A 21887-nucleotide genomic window follows, 5' to 3' on the forward strand; every position below is an offset into this window, starting at 1 on the left:
AATTTTATATATTCTCTTTCTAAAAATACAATACTACATTAAATGAAAGATTTCTCTTTTATCTTATGAGGAAAAAAATTTGTGTTACTTTCAATTAATTAATTCATATAAAAAAACATATTTTAAAAAATTATTATCTATCAACTATTTGACTTTCGAACAAAAACTTATAAAATTTAAAAATTATATAGTCATTAAGTTAATAACTATATACCTTTTATAAAAATTTTATTAATTTCATTACCTTATTTAGATAAATTTTATCCTACATTAAATTAATACTACGTACTCTTGATTTGATTTTTATATGATTTAATATTTAATATTTATAATCAAGCACCAAATATAATATTAAAATATATGTTAAAATCTATGTACATATCAACGGAAACAAGTGGTATGCAAGTATGATAGAAATGTATTAGCTAATAAAATCTTTTAATTTTATTATTTAATGGTTAATTGATAAAAATAAATATCAATAAATTGACTGCAATCAAATTATTAGATTTTTTAATATATAAAAACAAAATTTTAAAATTTATTTTAAAATATATTTTTAGATTATAAATTCTCTTAATATTTTGTTTGATTAATGAATTCATAAAAATTAAAATAACTTATTTTAAAATGAGTTATTGTCTAATTATGAATTAACGTTATATTTTTATGTGCTCTATCACACATTTTACACTAAAGTCCAAATATCTTCTTTTAATTCTAAGTCACCAAACCTAATATATAAGTTGTTGAAAAAAATAAAAACAAAATATGCTTTCCAATTTTATATGAAATTTTGTATAGAAAATTTTTTATATTTTGCTTTTAGATTAAAATAAATACAATAACAACATATAAATTTAGTTAAAAAATAATATTATCCTATTAAATTTAATTAATTAAAATATTTTTATAAAAAAATAAAAATCCTATACATTGCACAAATTAAAAATTAATTTATATAAAATATAAAAATTAAATAACTATAATAATTTTAAAAATAATACCAAACACTAAACAAAAAAATGACAAGAGGAAGTTGTAACTTTGCCAAAGGTTGACAAAATCACTTTGCATCGGATTTTGGAAAACAATCATATTGTGGCTACAAACAACAAAGTGGGTACCGATGTAATCTCACATTGTAATGATTCCTTGACACCAAACGTTATAATGTCTTTGTAGCTAATTAAAATACCAGCAAAATGAGCTACTTCCACAATACCAAACGCATTAGTGTATAATCTTAAAGTTTAAAAACTCAACTCACACAATGGAATTTTTAAACTCTATAGTAAGGATTAGTGAGATAATATATATTTTTTAAAGTATATTAAAAAAATGAAACATTTAGTAAATTCTATAATTCCTCACAATTTATAAAGTTAAAAAATTATACAAAAAAGAATTGTTAAAAATTAAGGATAAAGTATAAAAAAATCTCTTAATTAAAATTAAATAATTATTAAATGATTATCGTTTTATTATAATTAATATCTCCAAATATTCATTTTCGTCTGTTGAATTCTAATTAAACAAAAATTGGTTAATCACAATTATCAATTTTCTTCAAATAAAAAATTTAATAAAATAAATTTTCAAAATAAATTTTATTAATACGGGTTTTGGTGGTCATTTAATTTTAATTCAATGCTAATTTTATATTTGAGCCTAACATTAAAGATAATAATACGGCGACGTTTAAAAGCGTGAGTCTTATTCTCAAGACCTACAGCTTCCTGGGAAAGACAAAAAAGTTCTTAAAAATTCTCTGAAACCCTTAGAAACCGAATTAAAAGATTGTCATTCAACTCTCTCTTTTTCTTTAATTAGCTGCAGAGTCTTATCATCTTTCTTAACTTTTCCTTTCAGGTAATTTTCTCTTTAATTTCCCTGCGATTTTAGGGTTTATTTGTTTAGGGATTTTTGTCTTTCTATTATATTTTACAAATGGATCTATCCCAGCGAAAGAAATAAATTTTACTTTTTTTTTTGTTTTTAATTTGATAGCTTTCCTTAATGGCTACCTCGCTGGATATGACCCTGGACGATATGGTAAAACGAAATAAGGGTGAGAGAGGCAGAGGACGACTCAGGCCGCCGCGCCGTGGAAGAGGTCCCGGTGGTTTCTTTGATAGTGGTGGAAGAATGACCCTTGCTACTCGTCGAGGTCCTCTTGCTGTCAATGCCCGCCCATCCCAAAGTTCCATTGCCAAGGCAAGCTCAAACCTGTGCTTGGACATTGTTTTGTCCATTGGGAACCACTTTTAGCCTCGCTTCTTACATTGATTTATATGTCCTTGTGGGTTATTTGAGTTTCTAACCTGTGGGGCCTCATTGATATTTCCCAAAGTTTTTGGTGCTGCAGTTGTGCAATTTTTAAGATGCAATGCTGCCTTATGACATTTATTATGCATTGCTGCCTAATTAAAGTTTTTAAATGGAGCTTTGATGAGTAGCATATCATTTCTTTAGGATTTCATGGCTCTACCAATTTCTGAACCATATCATATACTTCTAAGTAAGTTAGTGTTTATGATGGATCTGTGGATCCTCTTGCCATTCTTGGAATTTTTTGGTGCAAGATTTCAGTTTCTGTTCTGTTCATGGCCTTTTTACAAAGGAGCTTCCTTCTCATACCTTCAGTACTGGAGTGCTTGCCCATGGTGTAGTACTGATTTAAATGAAATGGGTCTAATCCTGAACTCCCATCTGTGTTCAGTAGCTGAATCTGCTGGTGTTTTGCTGGATTGCTTCAGCGTTTTACTAAACTGGATTCTACTGCTAGCACCTTTGTTTAAATATTCCTTGGGAATATAGCTGATCTTCATTCATATTGAAGACTGGTGATCTTGCTATCGAGTCATAAGCTGACATATTATGTTTGCTTTCATTAGTCTTCCCACAGGACTAAGGGCTTGCCATGGCAGCATGATTTGTTTGAAGACAGCCTTAGAGCTGCAGGGATATCAGGAGTAGAAGTTGGCACCAAGTTATATGTATCCAACTTAGATCATGGAGTCTCTAATGAAGATATAAGGGTAAAGTGATACCTTTATTTATGACTTTAAATATAAAAGGAGTTTGTGTTATTTTTTTTGGAGAAGTACCCTGAAACTTTAAGTACATCTCAGGAACTTTTCTCTGAAATAGGAGAGCTGAAAAGATATGCAGTTCATTATGATAAAAATGGCCAGCCAAGTGTAAGTTTTGTGCTTTATACTAATTGCTTCTGACATTCTATTGCAATAATGGTTGTTATGCCCTTGAATCTGGCAACAGGATTTGGCATCTTACAATATTGAAAAGACTTAAATTTCTCTTAAGTTAGTGATAGAAAACATTTTAAAAACTTAAGCATATTTGTACTGGATGAATCATGCAGATTAATTAATTAATAAATAATTGTTTTACTTTGTATTGAAACAAGAGCTTCTGACAACTACTTGTTGACAACATGATAACTCTAGGATTTTTTTCTTCGAAAGGCATTTAGATTTGCAGGTTATTGACTGAGTTGCACTGCTAATTTCTGGCCTGCATGTATAAATTGATGAAAAATCATTGGGAGTAAGCACTCACGGGAGCCTCACATGTTTTATGACAAGTTTGTGTTGATGAATAATTGAAGGCTGTTAGATTTTATATTTAATTAATGAATGTAAGTTTTTTATTGAAATATACAAATTTCAATTTATGGTCATGATTACGCTATTGGAAGCTTTCAGTTATTGATACAATATTTTTTATGTTGGAATCTCTCTTGTTTTCTCTTCTGGCTAAAATGACCCCACTCCTTTTATTGGGTCAATTCTGGTTTGTATTCATTGTTTAGGTGACTGCGCTACATCCTACCTATCTTGCTCTTTCTTGTGCATGTGTGGATGTGTAAAGTTTTGCTCAATGCTTGAGGGTGGTATTGTTGCCTTGCTTGTTCGGTGATGAAATCTTAATTCTGATTAGTTCTTTGTCTTTATATTTTAATTTATAATGTTATAGATATTTTCTCATTCATATGATATACCATGTATTTTATATGGTTCTTATTTTGTATCAAATGTTTGTTACTTGGATTGTGTTTGATTTTTTTTCAGGGTTCAGCTGAAGTTGTTTATCTTAGAAGGAGTGATGCATTTGCTGCTCTTAAGCGGTATAACAATGTACTGTTGGATGGAAAGCCCATGAAAATTGAAATTGTTGGTGCCAATGCTGAAGTCCCTATTTCAGCTCGTGTTAATGTAACTGGAATAAAAGGAAGGAGGAAAAGGACAGTTGTTATGACGTATGTGATTCTAATTCTTATTTTCTTTGACTTTTGTTATGATGTGTGTGATTCTATATTCTTCCTTATTTTGTTTCTATGTTTTATTTTACCAATAAAATTTTCATATCATGTTTTGAGTTCACTTCCTGAAATGCCAGTGTCAACGGACACAACAGGCATACAGATGTGACATGTGCCTGATTCAGTGTTAGGCATATGGACTTGGCTTTTGACACAAGCTGAATCAAACACCAAATGATGAAAGTGAATGCTAGAGACTTCAGTGATAGATTGTTAGATGTGAAAAACCACCAGATTAAAAAAAAATCTGCAAATTAAACATAAAAGAACTACACCCAGCCACAATAAAAGACAGTGAGATGAAGCATAAGAGGAATGATTGTAGGAATATGAGAGAGAGAGAGAGAGGGAAAATTGAAATAATAACTGGAAATGAATTTATTACAGAAAAGGAAGATTAAGAGATAAGAGAATATTCTAGATACATGGACCAGTACATGTGGTAGGGCTTTTGCTCTTCAGTCAGGTTTTAATTCCATTCCCCAAAAACAAATGATTGAAGCCTGTATAGCATTGTTTTTTGGTCATCATAAGCCCATTAAAAAAAGAAAAAAAGAAAAAAAGTTATGAGCTCAATGTTGGTTTTTGGTCAAGATAGGTTTTTACTTTTCTTATTTTGGGCCCTTGTAAACACTTCAACAGCTTTGTTGGAGTCAAAAATTATTCATCAACTTTTTTGAAATTTTCTAACTTTCAGCTCAATGTTGGTTTTTGGTCAAGATAGGTTTTTACTTTTCTTATTTTGGGCCCTTGTAAACACTTCAACAGCTTTGTTGGAGTCAAAAATTATTCATCAACTTTTTTGAAATTTTCTAACTTTCAGCAGTAGTATTATAGTTGCTAAGAATTTATTCAAGGGTCCTTGTATCTGTGTCCTATTTTTTTACACTTTTAAGCTTGATTCTCGGAGTCTGAAATTTTCAAGACAAGTTGGTGGCATCAGCTGTATTGGATACTTATTCCCAAGTACATGTAACTGTTTTTCAGTTTTGATGTGCTTTTAGGGAAGGTTGTATTTTATTTTTCAGTAATTTATTTCTTTTTATAGCATCCACATTGTTGGTACATGGTGTTTAAAACATATTTTTCTTCCGTGCATCAATTGGAACGATTTTTGAAAACTGCTTGGGTTTACATATGGGAAAATGAACCTTTTTTTCTTTCATTCTTCTGATTATTTTCGCATATTTCTGTGTATTTTTATTCTTTTTAAGTATTTTGCTATTGTAGGCAAAATTGTTATATTTCTTAGCAGTTTGCTATGCATATATGTTGTTTATAGAGCATGTGTACATATTTTTATTTTTAAGTTTAACAGTCACTGTTAGGTTACTTCCTCTCTCTCTCTCTCTCGCAGATTAATTTACTTTTTTTTAATCATTTTACAATCACTACACTGCCAATTAATTATGCAGGCCTGGAGCAGGTCAGTCGAGAGGCTCTGCTGGAATTAATCGTGGTTTTAAGTAAGTTACCATTAATTCTGATGCCCTTACAATTTACATTTCCATTTCTTAATATGCTTGTGTATATTGTAATTGGTATTAAATTTAAATTAATCCAATACATGATGAATGAGCTGTTATTTCATTTTTGCTTGTAAGATTTTTTTCTATAACCTTTTACATAAAAGTATTCTTTTAAGTGTTATTGCTTTGCTTTTATTCCTTAGAACTGTGAAATTATATTTGTTGAAGCTTGATGGCTACATTGACTTTTATGGAACCTTAATTTGTGGTTTGAGCTTTTGATTTTTCCAAGTTAATGGGACTTGCTCTTATATATGATACCCTTTGCCCTTATCTGAGCAGGCCTTTGTGTTGCCTTGAGCCTATCATTTCAAAGAACAAGTTTATAGCTATTCTATTTGTTAAAAAAGGAAAAAAATTGTGCTTAAATTATGCAGCCCTTAAATTTTTCATTAGGCATCAAAATTAGTGCCTTAGTTTTAAGCTTGGTTAACCATATACCTGACGAGGCAGCTTGTAACAGTGGAGTTTGTAGATTCAATTATCCATCCTTTTATTTTGTCTTATCTTGGGTTCTTTACAAATTTTAGGTGGTGCATGAGTATGAACTGATTGAAAGTCATCTTCCCAGAGTTTATTTTTGATGCCAACGTTTAACAATGAGAAGTGGTTGTATTTTGGTATCTGCTGTTAATTTACCAGTTGCTGGATCTTATTGCAGCCGTCGAAGGGGTATCAGGAGTGGCCGTGGTGGTGGTGGTGGTGGTGGTGGTAGAGGCCGTGGCCGTGACCGTGGAAAAAAGAAGCCTATGAAGCCTATGGAGAAGTCAGCAGATGATCTTGACAAGGAGTTAGAGAACTATCATGCTGAAGCCATGAACATTTCTTGAAGTTTCAAACCGTAACAGATTATTTTTGCTTCTTAGCTGTACAAAAATGGTTTGATAGCATGGTGGTTAGTGTCGCGTTGAGCTTTGCTTCCTAGATGGTTTTATTGTTATTATTATTATTATTTGTTTAGTTATTAGATTCTTAAGTTTGGTTGGATGGGTTTGTTTTATTATTTAGAAAGTCAGTTAAAAATGTAAGTGTGCTGATTTAGAACTTGGTGTGTGATTTGCAAATTCAGTATTAAAGTCTGTCAAAGTTACGCTTAACAATGATATTGCCCTCGGCCTGAGCTAATTTTTTCACTTTCCAAAAGAATAGGAAATTTGAGTTTATTTTTCCATTAGGGTGTATTTTGGAAGTAAATTACGAAACAAGCCTCCCCATCCACGGACAAAGACTTTCTGAAATTGCATAAACCCTTGTATCAGAGTGAATGGAGTCTAACTTGGCAGAGGATGACATGGAATTTGAAGGATGAAACCAAAATCAAATGAGGGACGATATTGATGGTTTTTATTTAACAAACAAAAATTATTTATTATTATTTTTATTTCTGATTCAAAAGTTTTTAGTTGGTGGAATACTACTAGGATTCCATCTACAAAATGCAATAATAGGCATGCAACAGAGATTATGAGGTAGATCCTTTCTAGAAAATTGATTTCATTTTAGCTCGCAAACAGCAAACCAATATACATACATACATACATACATGCATACATACATATAAATATATATATATATATATATATATATAATATAAGTAGTAACAGCTTGAAACCAAACAAGAACCTATAGCAATTTTACATAAGCCAAAAAAAAAAAAAAGTTCATTCATGACTCACCATTCTCGTAACCATTTTAAGTTGTTTTCAGTTCATTTTTCTGTTATTTTGAATCCAAAAATCTCTATTTTTCAAAAAATAAAATCTTCAAATCAAATATCCATGGTGTCAAACAATAATGACTCATTCAAAACACTTTGAGAAACACTTTTTAAAGGACTATTGGACATGATTGGGTAAAATAATTTTGAAAATGGATAAAATGGCATGATGATTTTTCTCCAAAATTCCAAAACTACAGTCATGAAATCTAAATGCCTAGAAATCAAATATACCTATGGCAATTTGGCTTTGTTTGATAAGAAGGATGAAAAGAGAGAATGACAAAAAAAAACTTATTAATTTAATAGTTAAAATTCATAACAATTTTTTTTTATTTTGTAACTTAACCATTAAATTAACAAAATTTTTGTTTTCACTTTTTTCCATTATTTCAACCAAGCAAAACCTCTATGTTTTGAGCAAGTTAGACCCGAAGAAGAGGATGAGAAAAACTTCAGTGCTAAGAGAGTTGTTTTGATTTTAATTTCAAATTGCTAGAGGAACATCTTATCCAAACTAAAACTTAAGCAGTTATGTGTAATAAAAACAAACTATAAGGTAAAAAAGAAAAAAGACAAAGCTAAAGCTTGGGCAAAAGTATACTTCTATTTCATTAAAATGTGAGTTCACAAAAGTTTTGTTGAGTGGCCTTTACAAGATTTGAATTCACATAAGTTTTGCAAAGTGGCCTTTATAAGATCTAATTCAAGACCTTTACAAAAATTCTCAGAGTTTACAAAAAAATTATTAAAACACACATAAAAAGAGAGAACTCCTTCATAAGCCTCCTCAACATCTCCCTCTTGCTCCACAGTGGGTGTTTGAGCCTCACTAGCACTAGCTTTAGCCTCAAAAGTTGTGTTGATCTCATTTTCAAGCTTTGCATCCTCCTCATCCTCAGTGGCTTCAATAGCAGGGGCTTGCCGAGACTTAATGTTGTCGAGCTTGACATTAGAAAGGCTAAGGTTTAGGTCAGCAAAACGAAATTGAAAATACTCATTTGCCAGAGCAAACTCCATTTGCATATCATAAATTTCTTAAGAGGTTAGGAACTCGTCCATTGCTTGTTGCATGGTCTTCTTTTTAGCCTCCAACTTTGATTTCAACCTCACTACCTTGGCCAAAATATCATTAAGCGTAAGGTCAGCTTGTTGTTAGAGTGATTGAATTATGGCCTTTTGCATAGACATATCTTCGAGCTTGTCAGCCAAATTTTCTATTTTCTTACTAAGGTCTTTCTTATCCTTCTTGATCTCAGCTAAAAAGACCTTGGTTTTCTTATAGGCTTCCATGGATAGTTGCAAATCTTAAGTATAATCTTTCAAATCCTACTCGATTTTATAATAGGGCACGAGGGCTCGAAAAGCATTGAGCAAGCCTTGCCCCACCGTCTGAAAGACTAATTGTCATTTTTCGTATAGAGCCTACAAGTGCATAGATTAAGTAATAAGGTGGAGTATTCTAAGTATTGTTTCTTTAGGGATTATAAAAAATAATGTTAGGTTACTTATAATTACCAAAGGCAAAAGGATGAGATCTTATATCTAAACCCATGAATATTTAGGATTTTAAGGTTTTACAAATCAAGTAAATATTAAAGGCAACATATGGTAAGGTTTTTAACTTCACCGATTGTCTTCTGAGAAGTAAAATATTAATGCCAAAAACTAAATCTAATAAAACAATAATCAAAAGATTACAAAATAAGAAAAATAGTAGTAGTCAAATACCTAAAGAGATTTTAAAAAAAGACTTGCATGAAAAGAAATTAAAGAACATTAAAATCAGTGTAGGCCGAATCTTACAAAGAAATTAAAGAAAACTTGGATCTTGAAAACTAAAGATTGCTTGTGCCAAAATTAAAAAAAATAAGAAACAAGATTTGCAAACTTTAAAAGCAAGAAAAGAGATCTTAGAATGAAAATACTTTTTGATTAGAAAAAAAATTAAAAACAAAATCTTAGTTATTGACAAATCTATTACCTAAACCATTAATTTAACTAAAAAAAAAATAATGAACTAAAAGAAACTTTGAAATTATAAAACAAAAAAAAAAAAGAAAAGAAATGAGAAGTATGATGATTAGAATAAAGAAATGACCTCTCTATTTATAGAATGGGATTTGATCAAGGGGTAAAAGATTACAAGTTGCATTTTCAAATTCAAACTCTAGAGGATAAGCTTGATCTTTATCTTCAAAGTTGCATGAAAAAGATGAACATTTCAATTTTAGATGCCTTAGCTGAACATGATGATGATCTTAGCCCTTGATCTTCACTTGATGAAATCTTGATAAATTTTTTCCCTAGGTTCGACAATAATAGATTTCAAGATGAGATAAATTTGCTTTTTATCCAAACTTTTGATCTTCAAAGAGATAAAGCCTTCTTCCAAGCAAACTCTTCAAGACTAAACAAAAGACTCATGATTGACTTCAAACTCCTCTTGGTCGAATGGATTGAGCTTAGAGAGTCCAAATGCTTGCAAATTTGCCTACCTCCTTGTATAATCGAATGTACTAATGTCCTTATATAAGTCATTCTCTTCGTGGCTAAGAAAGAAACATGTTTATCTTAAACTTTCACCTTAGCCAAATGTGAGGGAGAGATTAAATGGGCTTGTGCATACTTAAATATGGACCAATGGTGGGCGGCATTATGTATGTAAAGTTGGGCCAAATGTGAGCTTTGCATGGTTACATGCATGGCTTGCATGAAAATGAATCTTGAACTTGAAAAACTTAAAGCTTTGAAAATAATATGAAAAGTGCCAAAAATCATCCAAAAATTTAAATTTTAGCATCATAAATCTTTATATATTTTAATACTATCACACTCTATACTTGAATTTTTGCTTGTCCTCAAGCAAAACCTCAAATCAACAAAACTAAATAACATTATAAACATCCTTAAAGTAAAAAATTATACAAAACTCTTAATATGTACCATTACATAATATAAAATTAAGAATAAATATAAAGTCGTAATAATGTAGTTCAAAAGCAAGCTTCTAATATCTTATGCTATTCATACATACAAATCTACTTTATCTTTAATTCATGCATATAACTCAAATGAATGTAAAACACTTTATTACATTTCAATTTAAAGATAGAATAACTTTCATATGCCCATTTTTCCTATCTTTCTTCACTAATATTAGATCTACCTATTCAACTCAAGATCAAAATGTCTTTTAGCTTTGTAATGTAAAAATTGGGTTAAGGTATAAATAGATTTAGTTTGAGGAGATGGTCTAACTTTCCTTATAAAAATCACATAAATTGAGCTTGAATTTCTTAAGGGGTTAACATGATAGTAGTTGGGGTTTGCTAAGTGTTTTAAGGGGTTGAAATTTTTATTTTGGTGTAAATATTATTAAACTTTTAAATTTATTTAATTAAAAAAAATCAAACATCACATAAGCCAATAAACTGTTAAAATAATTGACTTACAAAACACAAAAATTAATATAAAAGCAAATTATCTGTTAGGTTCCAATTGGTAGACATTTATATTTTATTCAACACCCAAATAAAATTTTGAAAAAGATTTAATTGCAAAAATGAAAGACAAACTTAAAAGAGTAAAATAAAACTTAACATGTGAATGTGATAATTTTAAATATAATATAATTATATCATAAAAATAATAAAAACTAAAAATATAATGATTTAAAATTTTAATAAAAATTTTATATGAATTGAATAAAAATAAAAATATATTTAATGTTTAATATACAAATATAAATTATAAAATAATAATTTTAATATTTATATATATTCAAGATAAAATAAGTTTAATATATATTATATACATCTAATATAAAATAACCTAAATATAAAAACATAAATTATCGTATCTGCATGAAATGTCTAAGACAAACCTAAATAACCAAAAAAATAAAAATAAAACTTAAAAATCCAACCTAAACCAAAACCTGATTCAAATTCAATCCGTCCTTTTCTTCCTCTGATTGGTGGCCATAAGAATATCCAATTATTAAACGAATATAAAACGTCTCGACGTTGACCCACCCAAACTCTTATTCGGATCTTGACCCAAATCCTCCTCCATAATCCAAACTCGGATCCGCTTTCGCTCTCTCCTTTTTTTTTCCTGTTTTCGACAAAACCCAAACCCTAATACCTTCTCGGATCCTCCGATTGGACCCGCCTGTGGAGCCAAGCTTTTTCACTGCTAGACGATCTGGGTAGGATTTCATTTTGTTGGGTTCAGTATTATGTGTTTTAGTTGTGAGAATTTTGATCAGACTTGTTTTGATATCTGGTTAAAAAACATTTTTTCTTGATGGTTTTCTTTTTATTTAGAAATCTTTTTCTCATGAGAATTGTTTACCTGAGTTGAGAGTGATTTTGGTGCTGTTTTAGCGTTCATCTTTGTTCGGATTTTGTAATATTTGTGTTTAATTCGTTAGAAAAAACTTTATTAAAGGAATTCAATTGAAAGCTTGGTTTTCATAGAATTGTTCATCTTGGATTGAGTGTAAATTTCGTGGCTTTTTACATTTTTTTTGTTGGGTTTTTGTTGCTTTTGTTGTGTTATTGCTAGTATTTATTTGCTTTATTTTGATCAGACAATTTATTTGGTTTGATATTTTAGATAATTTTTTTAGCCTTTTTTTAAAGAAAAGAAAACCCCTTTTTTCTTGTTGGTATTGGCTAAAAGTTTGCTTTTCTTAGTGTTGCTTTCTTTTTTTTTTGTTTAGTCGGTGGATTTTTTTAATATATTTTATGTGTTTGATTTCGATTAAGTGGCTATATTTTTCTGGGAAGGTTGTATGTAAATATCATTATGAGAAAAAAAGGAGAATTGCCTGTTTGGCTTAATAAGAACCTATAGATTACAATGAAAGCATTTTGTTAGAAAAATAATATTTTTCCAAGTAATTGCAAAATTTTAAGCCTTTTCTTTAAATTCACTGAGTTTAATGATTTTCAATTCTAGGGGAAAAAAAATAAGTTTAAGTTTTTATATTCTTACATAAAATAAGAATTTGGTTTTAAATAGAGGTGTAGGGCATAGGATAAGACTGAAACATTTGCCTCAAGTTGGCTTGGAGCCCATTATAATTGTCTGTTTTTAGCTCTTGAAAACTAAGAAGATCTATATGTTATTGATTAGATCAAATTTTCAATTTTACAGTGTCTTTTCCTTGAGAGAAGTGCAATAGAGAGATTTAGTAAAATGTTTATCATTTGATAGCTAATTTAGGATAGAAGTGAAGAGGGAAAAGAAATTATCACTTGCAATTAATCTCTTAACTTGCATTTTCCATTTCTATTTGAAGCGTGGGTGGCTGGGTGTGTGTGCGTTTGTGTGTGTATGTGTGTTTGGGGGGGGAGGATATAATTCTGTATGACTTTGCCAATATGTCCTTAATTTTTTTGATAAATCATGGTTCATGAACTTCTTTATTGTAAAATCATGGTTTCTCTGCACATCACTTGTTTATTAACCAAACAATTAGAGATTTATTGAATTCACTTGATATAACTTCTCTCCTGCAGTTATGTTTATTTTCTCCTCTCTCCTACAGTTTCAATTTGTTCTGTGCTCCTACCATTCCTAGTTGCAGATTTTCAATATAGCAGTTCTTTTGCTAGATTGAATGCAACTCGAATGCTATTAAGGCAACACCAATTTGCATGTTGCAGTATTTTGAGAATAAAATTGGCATCTTCGTCCTATTTTGCTTGTGCTTATTCACCAGTTTACTATTTATATTTACTCTGAATGTTTATTAAGACCTAATATTGCATTTCAGAATCAATTGATGATATTCAATGATTCCTTTGGTGTGTTTTTGATGTTTCATGTCCTGAATTTATGTTGTGAATTACTAGATATTTTCTTTATTTCCGAAAAGGCAACTATTTTGTCATTTGACTTTAATATGCAGACTTTGGTTTGTCTAAAGCATATGTGATGGAAGTGGCTACTGAATCAGCTACTAAAAAACCAAAGAGGTTGACTTCTGTTGTATGGAACCACTTTGAAAGGGTTAGGAAAGCTGACATATGTTATGCAGTATGTGTTCATTGTAACAAGAAATTAAGTGGATCGAGTAATAGTGGAACCACCCATCTGAGAAATCACTTAATAAGGTGCTTGAAAAGATCTGACTATGATGTTTCCCAACTACTTGCAGCAAAGAGAAGGAAAAAAGATAACACCCTTACCATTGCAAATATCAGTTATGATGAAGGGCAAAGGAAAGAGGATTATATTAAGCCCACTATCGTCAAGTATGAACAGGATCAGAGAAAGGATGAGGTTTTCAACCTTGGAAGCAGCCAGTTCGACCAAGAACGGAGTCAGTTAGATCTTGCATGCATGATTATATTACATAGCTACCCCTTAGCCATGGTTGAGCATGTTGGATTCAAGGTATTTGTCAAGAATCTGCAGCCATTGTTTGATGTTGTGCCGAATAGTACCATTGAGCTTGCTTGCTTGGAAGTTTATGGGAAGGAGAAGCAGAAAGTTTATGATATGTTAAGGAAATTGCAAGGAAGAATTAACCTCGCTGTTGAGATGTGGTCTTCACCAGAGAACTCTAATCATGTATGCTTGACAGCACATTTTGTTGATGACGATTGGAAACTACAAAAGAAGATTCTTAATTTTATCACTCTTGATTCTTCTCGTACTGAAGATATGCTTTCTGAAGTAATTATCAAGTGTCTGATGGATTGGGACATAGAGTCTAAGTTGTTTGCCATGACCTTTGATGATTGTTCTACTAATGATGATATCATCCTGAGAATAAAAGAGCAGATGTCTGAAAGCAGGCCTCAACTAAGCAATGGACAATTAGTAGATGTGCGCTCAGCTGCACATGTTCTAAATTCAATTGTTCAAGATGCCTTAGAAGCTCTCCAAGTGGTGATCCAAAAGATTCGAGGAAGTGTTAGATATGTTAGAAGTTCACAATCAATACAAGGGAAATTCAACGAGATTGCCCAGCAAACTGGATTCAACAGCCCAAAAAGCTTAGTTCTTGATTATCCTATCCGATGGAATTCAACATATGTAATGCTTGAGACTGCTGTAGAATACAGGAATGTGTTCTGTCATTTGCCAGAGCTTGATCTTGACCTTGCTTTAAATGATGAAGAGTGGGAATGGACAAGTTCCGTTACTGTCTATTTGAGACTGTTTATTGAAATCATTAATGTGTTCTCTGGCAACAAATGTTCTACGGCAAATATATATTTTCCTGAAATTTGTCATGTCCACATCCAATTGATTGAATGGTGCAAGAGCCCAGATAATTTTCTTAGTTCATTGGCTGCAAAAATGAAAGCTAAGTTTGATAAATATTGGAGCAAGTGCAGTTTGGCTTTGGCGGTAGCAGCTATCTTAGATCCCCGTTTCAAGATGAAATTGGTGGAGTATTACTACTCCCAGATTTATGGCAGTACTGCTTTGGAACGAATCAAAGAAGTGTCTGATGGTATCAAGGAACTCTTTAATGCATACTCTATCTGCTCAACTTTGATTGATCAAGGTTCAGCTTTGCCTGGCAGTAGCTTACCTAGCAGTAGTAATGATGGTAGAGATAGACTAAAGGGCTTTGACAAATTCCTTCATGAGACATCTCAAAGTCAAAGTGAAATATCAGACCTGGAAAAATATTTAGATGAGCCAGTCTTTCCGCGTAACTGCAATTTCAATATATTGAATTGGTGGAGAGTTCACACACCCAGGTATCCGATCTTGTCAATGATGGCACGTGATGTTCTAGGAACTCCTATGTCGACTATTGCACAGGAGTCGGCATTCAATGCAGGAGGTAGGGTGCTTGATAGCAGTCAAAGTTTACTGACTCCTGATACTCGACAGGCTTTGATATGCACACGAGATTGGTTGCGGATGCAATCGGAAGGTGCATACATTATCTTTCATTGCTTTACACAAACATTTCTTATTCATTATACAGATCTCTAACAATATGCTATTATTATTAATGAAATAGACCCCAGTGCATCTTCAAGTCATTCTGCTCTACCCCTTTATGTTGAAGCAAATTGAATTGATTAGTCCTCGGTATGCTTCTCTGAAACTCATATTCTTTCCTTTATAAGGCTGTGAAGAATACTATAGCGATATTTTGACAATTTTCTCATGCAAGGTACATGGATCTCTCTTAAGCTTGATAAGACGGTGTCTGATTGCATTGTATTCAGCACTTAGGCCTTGGTCTCAAATATGTTCCTATTCAGTCCGAGTGAATTGCTAGTTGTTTTGGTATTTCAGTGTGACTTTGCTATCATAGTTTTTCCTCTAAAAGCTTATATTAAACGTACATTTTGGGATCAGAACTGAACGCTTAAAGCTATGGCTTAATTCAAGCAACTCTCTGATGGTTGATGTAGTTATTTGATTTCAAGTTGTGAGTTGAAATAGAGTTCTATAGAGAGATATTGTATTGTCATTTGGTTTCCTGACTTTTCACCTTAGCAATAACGGGCAAGAGGGGGGGGGGGGGGGGCAGTTGCCCCTCTTGAAATGCTTTTTTTTTTTTTTGTAGTATTTATGTAATTATCATAAGTTCAGGAAAATTTCTTTTTATGTATAAATGTTATATGCTGTTAGCATTCTATACAATAACACTTCATAAAAAATTAATTTTAAATATATTTTTAAGATTAAATGTATTTGCTTTTTAAAATTTTAAAATCAGTTTTTTATATGACATCATTATATGATTTATTGACAATGTATAGTTTTTTTATTTTTTAAATTTACTTTTCTTGTCAAATAATCTAGTAGTAAAGGTGGATCCAATACATTGTAAGAACTAAATTTGAGAATGAAAATAAAATTTTAAGTATTTCTTAATATCTATACATAAATTTACAAAGAAATAGAATATATTAATAATTTTTCTAATATGGTTTTTACTTAAAATTATAGTAATATTTTTTATAAGATAAAATTACTATGCTTTTTGTACATTATTATTTCATTAAATGACTTAGTTTGAAATTAAAAAAAATACATATAAATAAAAAGTTAAACAATACAATTTCCTATAGGAAAAAAAAAAAAAAAACCCTAAGTTGTGGATGTATTGTATCACATTTATGCAAAGTCCAATTTAACTTGTTTTGTAAGTAAATCAAATTTTGTTATGTGTTTAATAGTTTATTGGTTATTATAGTTGCATATTTAATTAGGAATTTAGGTTATTTTTTAGTTAGAATTTATCTTTATTTTGTTATTTAAACTTTGTTGATATTATTCTAGGTATTAGGCTATAATTATCTTTTATAATGTTAGCTTTATAGAAGTATATTTTGGACTTTAATTTTGCAAGTGAAATTTAGTAAAAAAAAAAAAAGGCTCAGGTTGAGTTTTCTTTTGAAAAATTCTTTTCACTTTCTTTTTCATTATCTGGTACAATCATTTTGTTATTAGAGTCATGTTAAGATGTCAATCATCGGCTTATCAAATTAGAAAGTGTAATCAGTAACATCAGTGAATTATATGCTTTCATTATTTTACTTTTGGATCTCTTATAAAATTGGACATCATGATCAATTTGCAGAGGTGAAAATTTTTGAAACTGTTAAAGATGTTTTGCAGAATAAAGTAATACTAGCCACTCATCCTAAACCATATAATCACCCAATAACTTCGATAAAATTTGACATCTTGTCAACCTTTCAATTGTAAGATCATCATATTCTATTTGACAACGAAGTTGATTTTATGATTGATTAATCACAGTTTCAGAAAATTAACATTGATTAAATAACTATGGGCTATGTTGAAGTGATTCCATTTATCCATTGGAAGAGGCTTCTTTTTTTTTTTTTTTGTTACATCAACAGATGATCATGGATTGATCAAGTGTGATTTTAAACTTTGTGGGAGAAAAAAGTCCTTTTTTGAGGTTCTATTAAGTCAAATAAAATGCTACTTTAGCAATCTACATGAGAGAAAGGATTTTGAAGGTCCATTCAAATGGGGTCATTGGTTGATCTAGAAATCCTTGGAGGAAAAATTTAGAAAAAAAAAATTATCATGGTTCTTCTACTATATTGGTGGGGTGGGGGAGAATTGAAAATGAGTATGGCGTAGTGGGAGAAACCCTTTTTCCCTTGTGATGTAACCAACAACAAAACAAACACCTTTTGATAATAATGATCATGCCAAGTTAAAATAATCTTAGAGGGAGCTTCTTCAATTCAAAGTTCAAACCAAAGGGGAGAAGTAGAATGATGGAAAGAGATCTAAGAATAAGGAGGGGGAAAGGATTAGGTTCATGAGGTCACTTTAATCTTTTTCTAAAGTGGAAGGAATTATTATGGTATCATGCTTAAGGAGTAGATATGCAAAAGACAAAAGCAAGGAACTTCTTCAACAAAATATCCTTTGTCAAAATACATATATATAAAAGGTTTAATGATGCTGTAATATTAAAGTAAATAATAGAGAAATCAGTGAGGCACATGTAATGAATATATTTTCAAGTCCTTTCACGCAAAAACCCTAAAACTTCACAAGTAATAAGGCAAGAGTATTTAGAATATATTTAGTATACAAACTTATGATAAAATAAAATAAAATGATATTATAAATAAGATTAAATTAAATAACGCTATCTTATTTTGTATTTGATGTGTGTAAAAATTAAAATGAGATAATTTATTTATAGGTTAAAAAAATCCTTCTTTTAAATTTATACAATTTAAATTATTGATATAATCTTTTAGAGTATAATATAATATGTAAATTTAATCTCATGAATAAAAAAAATACTTACACTTTTGGAGAATTGAATATCCTATACCAAAAAAATAATTAATCCTCCTTATAATATTATTTTTTTTAGATACAAATTAAATTTAATACAAAATAATTATTATCTTATTTTACTCATTATTTTATACACAAAATATTATCTCTGTACCTTAAACAACTAGAGATAGCATGTAATATTATGTGAAACAAAAACACTTGATTCATCTCAAAATTTAAATTCAAAACAGATGCATAAATTTTAAAATATTGAAGTTCTCCATTGAAGATAAAATAACTCTTTTAATCTTTAGCTCTTTGATTTAATGTCTAAAGAATTTTTGAAAAATATATAAAAATTTTGGTTTCCAATCAAAACAGTTTCGTTTTCACCCATTAAGCAATGCCCATCCCATGCACCAAAAACATTTTTTTTCCACTTTCTCTTCTTTCCGGGACAACAAATGTGAAGATAGCATATAAGTATTTTGTGCCCAAAAGAACAAAAGTCCTAGGGCATAAATTCTTCGAAATCATATTCATTTATGAAGGTCCATCCACGAACATTATTTTATTCTACTTGTTCTTGCTAGAAAATTTTCAAACCTTAAATTATTGCAGCAAACATCTTGCAATAAGTCTGATGTGATTAAAAAAAATGGAAATGGAAGCTTTTTGGTATTAAGAAATGGTCAACTACCAATCCGAAATAAAAGAGTTCAAGAAAAATAGGAAATAAATACATAAAATTTGTCAATATTTAATTTAAAAAGAAAATGATCAAGGAAAGTTTGCTTTAATAATTAAGGACTTCAATATTAATAAGAAAACATATAAAGAGTAACCTATATTTTAATTTAATAAAGATTTTAATTAAAAATTATAAAATATATATAGTTCATTATTTGCACTTGTAAAATTCGACATTTTATATATAATAAATATAGATAAATTAATGTTCTTTATTACCTTTTATTCTAACACCAGGTGCTTCGCATCAATGTAGAAGGTAGACTAGGCAGCTACATTGTAAATTAAACAACTTTCAATTTAATGGGATGCCCAAAAAGTACAAGTAAAATTATTTTAGATATTAAAATTTTTAAATTTTACAAATAAAATTAAAATATTATTATATATCCATTTTTATTGTTATATTAATTTATTTAATTTTTACAAATATAACATAATCAAATATCTTACGATCCTCTAATTTTGTTTATTAAATTTAAATTTTATCATTGATGTATAAGATCATATTTTAAAAAATATTAACATGTAACTTGTAGAAAATCTTTTGTTTAATCCAAATCTCAATGTACAACCAATAGCTTGTTTTTAGATATAATATTAATTTTTTTTATTTTTGAGAATGAGTATTTGTTAGACTAAGTCTCCACTTGAATTTTATTGTATTTTTAGTATGATGCATTAAGTTGATCATATTTTTAATTAAATTTAAATATCAATTTTAATTATATTAAATTAATATAAATTTTTTATTAAATTATTATAATAATTTTTTTCAATCGTAATTATAATAAATTTTATTATTATTTTCAATCTCACCACATCAATTTCAGAGTCTAAATTTGTAATTTGTTACAATCTTTCCAACAGTTTTCGTCGATAAACTAAGACATTCCGCAACTTAGATTACATCGGTCTCTACCTGATACTCATATTTTGCACGTTGTGCACTACCATATTACCCTTGCATCTTTTGTAACTTAAAAAGCAGCTTAGCATTGCCGCAAGGAGAAAAATCCATTTCTGCACTTTCCATCTTCTTAATCATTCCCAGGCATCACCTTCCGGTACGATTTTTTAGAAACCCAAATCTTTAGCCAGCTCTAAAGCTTTAACCACTGCCTAACTTTCATGCGTCCTGGACATCTTGCAGTTTTGCTGCTAAAGCACCCAATATTCCCCTTCATGATCTCTTATTATTACCCACACTCCTCTAACTTGCAAATTCTTGTTGAAAGCCCCATCAAAATTTACTTTCACCTCCATTACAGTTGGTGCCTTCTAGCCTTCGTATCTAGTATTGCATCGATTCTCATTTTTCACTTAAGCTCCTTTAAATTCCTTTAAATACGATACCGCAAAACATGCAATTTGTTGTGGGCTTCATTTGGTTCCTCCATGCACTTCTTCATTTCTATTGTTCCATATTGCTCATGTTGTTATGAGGAATTTCCCAACCTTTTCTGCATCAAGTTTCTCAACAGCCTTTGTTATCCAGTGTCCTGTATTGTGGATAATATCATCCCCCATCACCCATGCAACCCCAGATTATTGCCAAGTCTCCTTTGCTGTAGGACAGTCAAGTAAAGCATGTATTACCAATTCTCTATCTTCCTCACATCTTGGGCAACTTCTTCTTCAATTCTCTTCTTTCTCATTAACTTTTATTTTACTGGCCGGATTTCGTGTATCATCCTCCATGCAAAAACCTTCACTTTGCTTGGTATATTCGTGTTCCACAATCTCTCCATTGAGCTCCATCCCATTCATTTATGTTTTGTTCAGCATCCATATTCATCATGTCCTCTCTTAGGAGTCTATAGCCGCTTTTGACAGAGTATATCCCATTGTTATTGTAGTGCCATATCAGTGTGTCTGGTTGGTTTTGTGTGCCTATTGGAAGGGCACAAATGGCATCAACTTCCTCATTCGTGAACATGCTATACACCAACTTTTTATTCCATTTCTTTGTCTTAGTAATAATCAGTGCACTCACATGTTGACTCTTATCCAGCCCTTCCCTGAGTTCTAAATGTTTTCTTTCTCTCCAAACTTCCACCTATATGTCTTTCCAAACTTTCGTTCTTTCTCCTGTACCCACTCTCCATCGGATCCCCCGTTTGAGTGGGTCTAATGCTTCCCAAATGCTGCACCAGGTGAGAGATGGGCTATTCCCCTGCTCAGCTTCCAGATGTTTCCCGTTTGTGAAATATTTTCCTTTCAAAACTCTGTAGGCCAATAATGACGTTGTTTTCAACAATCTCTATCATTGTTTGCAGATTAGTGCCTTGTTGAAAGCTTTCATGAGATGAAAGCCCATACCATCTACACTTTTTGCCTGCACATCTTGCTCTAATTTAGCCAGTGTATTTGTTTCTTTTTCTTTCCGTTGCTTCATCATTAGGAGCTCAAAATGTTGTCTATTTCTTCGCATAAAGACTTTGGTAACGCAAAACAGTTCATTGCATAAGAGTGGACTGCCTGCAGCATTGCTTTTATAAAAACTTCCTTCCCTCCTTTTGATAGTACTCAGTGGCTCGACACTGTACCTTTTTTTTTTCCTGATTCGGTCCTTTAGGTCCCCGAAAGCTCTTCTTCTTCCTTTCCCCACCATTTTTGGAAGCCCAAGATACTTTTCTGGACTTGAGATAAATATGTCCTTCACTTTATTTCTCTGTTCTTATCTTGTATTGCTGCTGAAGAAAAGAATGGATTTCTCAAAATTAATCAACTGCCTCGAACTTTCTTGATATTTCTTTAGCATGTCCTTCAC

The 21887-nt window shown here is 30.7% G+C and overlaps 2 protein-coding genes across 5 annotated transcripts; both read left to right on the forward strand.

Annotated features, from left to right (window-relative positions):
* Positions 1-1713: 1713 nt before the first annotated feature.
* On the forward strand, positions 1714-7045 carry LOC111298862 (THO complex subunit 4C-like). 4 transcript variants are annotated; one of them, XM_089746890.1, is made up of 7 exons: positions 1714-1872; positions 2011-2217; positions 2898-3041; positions 3135-3203; positions 4095-4282; positions 5761-5811; positions 6517-7045. In XM_089746890.1, the coding sequence occupies exons 2-7, from the start codon at positions 2020-2022 to the stop codon at positions 6587-6589; spliced, it is 723 nt and encodes a 240-aa protein (XP_089603016.1). In that variant the 5' UTR covers positions 1714-1872; positions 2011-2019; the 3' UTR covers positions 6590-7045. The 4 variants fall into 4 exon arrangements, with proteins under 4 accessions (XP_089603016.1, XP_089603018.1, XP_022749308.1 ...); XM_022893573.2 differs by having other exon boundaries at positions 1715-1872; positions 6536-7045; XM_089746891.1 differs by lacking the exon at positions 6517-7045 and adding an exon at positions 6405-6472 and having other exon boundaries at positions 1715-1872.
* Positions 7046-11417: 4372 nt separating this feature from the next.
* LOC111298863 (zinc finger BED domain-containing protein RICESLEEPER 1-like) lies at positions 11418-16052 on the forward strand. Its single transcript, XM_022893574.2, has 4 exons — positions 11418-11804; positions 13515-15503; positions 15594-15664; positions 15750-16052. Exons 2-3 carry the CDS (start codon positions 13541-13543, stop codon positions 15647-15649), a joined length of 2019 nt encoding a protein of 672 aa, XP_022749309.2. The 5' UTR covers positions 11418-11804; positions 13515-13540; the 3' UTR covers positions 15650-15664; positions 15750-16052.
* Positions 16053-21887: the final 5835 nt, after the last annotated feature.

The sequence above is a fragment of the Durio zibethinus genome, chromosome 18 (assembly GCF_047325235.1).
Source record: "Durio zibethinus cultivar Kanyao isolate XHJ-2024 chromosome 18, ASM4732523v1, whole genome shotgun sequence".
Classification (NCBI taxonomy): Eukaryota; Viridiplantae; Streptophyta; class Magnoliopsida; order Malvales; family Malvaceae; genus Durio; species Durio zibethinus.